Raw genomic sequence first — 6000 nt, forward strand, 5'->3', positions numbered from 1 at the left:
ATTGCCAGCAGCATGTTGTTTCCACATTCCGTAATGTATTCCCTGGGTTGAAATAAACTCTCCGGCCATTCTCCAAATGAACTGCGAGACGCAAAACAGTCGGAAAACGTTTATGAATTGCAAAAGTAAATATCCTACAAAGCGCTTTATTGCAGTTTGACACTTGCTGATCTCATCTCGTCCAAGGCCAATAAACGCCATGTTGCTTTCTTTGGTGATGTATTTGATTGATTTCACTGCAATATTCAACATTGACAAGAATGTTGAATGTGAATTAGACAACAGGGGCGAATATGGCAAGATCCATGTGTTATTATATTAACGATATTCACTCCTCTAAGTTGAATGTTAAATGTTCTACCATTGTCGTCTGATGAGCTATACCGATAGAGGGGTTTCCATCATTTCCAGTTTGCGTTTCCGTACAAAAACCACGTGGATAGTGTTTCATGCATTTATTGTCAGACATACAAACCGAAGTCGGATTGTGGTGTCCTCAAGGTCCATGAACCATATTGGTTTTCATCACTTTGTATAATACTGGATCTTTCTCTGCATCAAGAATTTCCACAGAAATGATTTCATCAATTTGATCTTGTGTAATCACCATCCAAAGAAGAATGCGTACGTGCGGCAAACCTCTCTTTTGCCACTCAACAGAGTACATCTAGCATCCAACAGCACCATCCAACATCGTAACTGTTGTTTGAAAAGTTGTGCTATGACATCGTGATGATCGATTGTTGATTGACCGCGATCCATAATTCCGCACGCATGTATATCATCGCAACCTGGGAGTGCTTCTTGCCTTRCCTTGCCTTGGGCTGTCATACGTTGCTCGCAAAAAAAAACCCCGACCGAGGTTAGCGCAACCTCTTCGTGGCCTCGTAACAAATTTCAATCTGTAATTGATCACTTTGTGTCAATAATTTTTCTTTTGAATAGCCGGAATAAAAAACAAGCGACCGAAATTGCACGATTCAAATAATTTACAAATCAAAATATTGAAAAACAAAACCAAAAAATAATTTTATAGAAAAAAGTTACTTTTTGGAATTACCCAAGTTTTCGCCTTTTCCTCATGAAAATTATAAGGTTTTTTATTTCTAAAGCYCCCCCGATTCACAACGAACAACCTCTGCAAATCTCATCAAGATCTAGAGCCTTAAGAAAAGGACTGGTTTTAAGGGTTTTCCGGCGAATATTTCAATTTTTCTCACCGTAAGAAAAATCTTTGAACTTCAACGAATCTAAAAAAAAATATTCCAAATTGGTCCAGGCGTTGTTGAGTTATGAGCTTAGCAACACTTTTTGCGCATCATTTTAATATTATATGTAGATGAATAAAGTGATATGTGTTAGTTAGGTTGATCCATATCTCGGACGCATAACGAATTTTAATAACGAAACTTAGTGATATTAGGTGAGTTAAAGAAATATATCGAATTTTACATTTACATGCAACATTTTTCCATATAAAGTTTTGCCAAGGAAAATATTTCCTTCTATACTTACAAAATGAGAGAATAAAAACAATTTCGGTTGAATATTAACATTCCTCACTTATTTATATTATTATATTTTTACTCTTATAGAGCTAAGAGCAAGAACGGTGGACGCCTACTAAGGGAAAAGCTTGAAAAAATTGGTTTAAATTTACCTGCGGGAAGACGAAAGGCTGCCAATGTCACTTTACTCACGTCCTTAGTAGAGGGCGAAGCTACTCATCTGGCAAAAGATTTTCATTTCGTTTGTGAAACTGAATTTCCAGCTCGTCAGCTAGCCGAATATGTCATTAGACATCAAACAGAACCCCAAGAATCATATCGCAGGAAAGAACTACTTATTCATTCACAGCAGGTAAAACTACACCTTGAAATAATGTATGCAATTTTTCATTTTCTTAATTTTTAAAAATAAAAATAAAGTGGAATCGCCTAGGCTAAAATGCGCCATATAGTTAGATTAGTGTATCTCCTACTGCCCGAGCAAATTAAATAGTGGTTTTCCGAAACCATCTATTTTAACATGAGTGCATGAATTGTTATGACCTTCATATAAAATTATATATTTAAAATCAATTAGAGAAATTATATATTGACACATTTTATTTTTAATAAACATATGTATGTGTATATAATAATAAGAAGAAATCTCACAATTAGTTCCTTTTGACCATAATTCAGTTCTGGTAGTATTTTTATAAGCCATAGCTATTTTACCGTTTGTCACTAAGCTTGTAACACCCAAAATATACACAAACATGAGTACATATGTACTTTAGCCACGACCATATGTCTGTTATACGCTAAGTAGTCCCACATTTTTTCCCAATTGGAGATTCCAAGTGTAACCTGGTCACTACCAAACCCATTTGCTTCGCTTCTTTGTCCAACCTGGAAAAAGCAGAACTAACTGCATAGTTGTTATGGCCAATCTCTATCGATGTCATCGGCGTACGCCAGCAGTTGTATACTCTATTAGGAAATTATACCTTTTCTATTCAGAAGTCGAGTCGAACTATTTCCTCTTGGAGTATATTGACAAAGCAGGATAGGAAGTCCCCTTATCTAAAACCTCGTTTGGTATCAAATACGCCATTGTGGAGAGGACCTTCACCATTTTTACGGAGCTTTTGGTATTCCTCAACGTCAGTTTATACAGTCGTATTAGTTTTGCGGGGATACCAAATTCAGACATCGCGGCGTAAAGGCAGCTCCTTTTCGGCTGTCAAAAGCAGCTTTGAAATCGACGAAGAGGTGGGGCGAGTCAATTCTCTTTTCATTGGTCTTTTGACGCATGGTGAATCTGTGGTCAGTTGCTGATTTTCCAAACCTGAAGCTAGACCGATAAGGTCCAACCAGTTTTTTGACGATTGGCTTTAATCTTTCACATAGTATGCTCAACAGAACCGAAAAGAAATATGTAATATTAAGGAGGCTTATCACATAGTAGAGCACACCTAAACTCCAATCGTTGGGGATGCTTTCGTCCAACCATATTCTACAAAGGAGCTGATGCATGCTCCTGATAAGGGAGTCGTTCGCAATCGTATTTGAATATCTCGGCTGGTTATCCATCGCCCTCGCCGCTTTGTTATTCTTCAGATGGATAATTGCTATTCGAACTTTCTTATGCTCGGGCAATAGAGCTCCATCGTTATTGATTGGGGAACCATCTCCTGGTGTTATGGTTTCACTGCTATTCAGCAGACAGGAGAAGTGTTCCCTCCATAATTTCAGTATGCTCTGGGCATCAGTCACTAGATAACCTCTGGGCTTCTACTTTAAGGCTATAAGAAATGCACCTGTAATGGATATTATAGCTTTTTTCTTGTTTTTGTTTACCGCCATTTACGGAGTTAAATTTTTTAAATATATTCTTATAAGTACTACATAAATATTTTAATTTTGTGTAATGTATTCAGATAACAAAGGAACTAATGCAAGTACTTAGCCAAGACCGCACGACACAATACGGCACGAGATCACAACATTTACTAGAACCTTCTATGCAGCGTCACCTCACACACTTCTCTTTAATTACTCATGGGTTCGGATCTCCTGCTATAATGGCCGTACTGCATGCTTTTCAGGTAACGGTTTTCTACTTCGTTAAAAATATAAATGATTGATGACAGCATACTAATGGTACTATCCTTCCATTTCAGACTTTTCTCAATGAATCACTCAACTATTTAGATAAATTATATCCTTCAAATAGTGGCGGCATGGTGTCCTCCTCGCTGGACAAAAACAAAATTGATAGTGACAAGAAATGATAGGCCGGGTTTGCTTTATTTTATTAAACACAACAAGAAAAACGTTTTAAACGAAATAAAGTATAAGTTTAAGTAAAGTAAAGAAAATATTAGTTCATCGAGCGTAATTTTAGTTTTATTAATATCGATTAAGCCGTTATTTTTATTATTAATTCGTAATGTATATGCATATGCAGTTATAAATAAACTATTTGTTAATAATTACAATTCTGACACATACTTATGTATATATGTATGTATGTAYAGATACATATGCATAAATATTCCTTGAAATACGAATTAACTGTAGTTTGTTTTTAAAAAGAGTTTTGAAGGTATTTTCCTCACATATGTACATATACCCGCCAGTTATAATAAGAATTATTCGTTAAGGTTTTATATAACAGAACTTTTATTTAGATTGGCTGAATGTCTAACTTTAAGTCTTTGGTGAAGTTATCGTCTCAAGACAAGAAGAGTTAAACACTTGCGTTTTTACCTTTCCCTAATAAAATGCCTCATGTAAATGGTTTAAACGAGAAATAAAGTGATACCCAAATCTCATGTCATTGGAAGTGAGAGCGTAAATCAGCTCCTGAGCCTTGAAATATTAAATGAGGGCTGCAAGGTTAAATCACTCGTTGTTGTTGTTAAGTTGTTTTAATCTACCATGAAATCATACAAAAAAAAATTTTAATACTTTCTCCATATATAAAATGGATAAAAATTAATTAATAATAATTTAAATATTCAAAAACAAGTATTTTTTCTGATTTTCCTACAATTCAAAATGTGTAAAAAAAACGTTACTTTTAAGGCGCCTGGAATAATTGGGCATCCCTTTATCACTGGTTTAAATATTGAGGGACGCTGCATTGTTGTCATGTTCAAAAAGCACAAAATTCAAAAAACTTTCAACGCTAATTACAACGGATGTTTTTTAACAGTGTCGTTTTCAACGACCCATTACTTTTTTCGAAGTTGGTCCTTGTGACAGCTGTTACTTGATTTATACTCAGTTTGATTTGCCATTCGTTTTAAACGTTTAAAAATACAAATTTATTACCAAAATAAATACCTCTCAGTTCCAGAGATCGATTTGGCACCACGCGTACTCAAGTGGATAAAGCGTATTGCTGCTGTAGAGTATCGAATAAGGCCCGATTGACTCCAACCGTCATCACGTGCAACAATTAGAGTTGTGCTCATTTACTTTATGGACGATTTTCGGGAAAATTTTGGTTTGTTGGAAAAATGTAACTCGTGGAACAACTGAAGCCGAAAACCCATCAAGCTCGTCACATTTTCAGTGAATAGGCTCAAAACTTTTGCTTGAATAGGTACATTAATAAAAAAAATTGCATTTGGAGTGGTTATAATTCACAAGCCATTTTTGAGACGCCGTTACTTTCACAAAAAATCACTCTATAGGCAAAGGTAATCACTGGACCACATTTCTTCAAAATTTAAGCCGCCCAAATGGTTACAATCAATGGGGGACGCTATAGAGCCTGAATTATAACACGTTAAAGTAAACTTTTGGTGAGCGCATTACCTCGCCTAGTGGCCCCGTGGCGTGGACTTTAAGATGCTGCGATTCAACACCACTGAACTATTTTTTGTGGGGACGAGACGATTGACTTCAAAAAGACTGCAAAAAGTGGTCGAAAATTGGGTCGATCTTTGACGCTCGATTCTTGTCTTTATTTAAAGCTTTCTTTTTGAAAACCAAAAGTCTCAAAAAAGCATTCTTTATTTGTACATAGTATTCTTTTCCAATAATATTTTAAATCCGTCTAATGAGAGTCACTCAATTTAAACCTCCTTTTTAACGCATTTATGTATTATAGAACAATATGCCAGTATTTAAAATTCAATGGAGATTAGTGTCTGCCCTTACGAATCAAAAATAATATATCTGACAGGTTAATTATTAATCAATTAAATTATTAAATACAATAATTTTGTTGCCAAAAAATGGCAGAGTTTATAAATAAAACTATTTCATAATCCCCTGGAAATAAGATTTGTACATATATGAATATAAGAATGTAAAAAATAAAATAAAAACAAAGGAATTAATGACAAACAAACAGAAATAAAAACACCATATAAAAAATTCTATTTCACAGTTATAACAATTAGAGAAACATTTTCCTTGTTTGTAAAGTGGTTTAGTATATGTTTTCGAATTTATATAAACTTTTCTTAATAATCGAATTTATTAAAAATAGTTCAGG

At 34.8% G+C, this 6000-nt stretch overlaps 1 protein-coding gene across 6 annotated transcripts in view; it reads left to right on the top strand.

The window, feature by feature from the left end:
- Positions 1-3856, top strand: part of LOC108969294 (transcription factor AP-2-epsilon) — a 99338-nt gene extending 95482 nt beyond the window's left edge. For 5 of the 6 annotated variants that reach the window (XM_018933920.1, XM_018933923.1, XM_018933921.1 and 2 more), the window contains 3 exons: positions 1596-1860; positions 3428-3595; positions 3671-3781. In XM_018933920.1, the coding sequence (XP_018789465.1) occupies positions 1596-1860; positions 3428-3595; positions 3671-3781 (544 nt within the window). Of the gene's footprint in view, positions 1-1595; positions 1861-3427; positions 3596-3670 lie in introns of all 6 variants that reach the window. The other variant, XM_018933918.1, reaches the window with a different exon arrangement.
- Positions 3857-6000: the final 2144 nt, after the last annotated feature.

This window comes from Bactrocera latifrons, unplaced genomic scaffold (genome assembly GCF_001853355.1).
Source record: "Bactrocera latifrons isolate USDA-ARS-PBARC rearing strain unplaced genomic scaffold, ASM185335v1 scaffold_248, whole genome shotgun sequence".
Lineage (NCBI taxonomy): Eukaryota > Metazoa > Arthropoda > Insecta > Diptera > Tephritidae > Bactrocera > Bactrocera latifrons.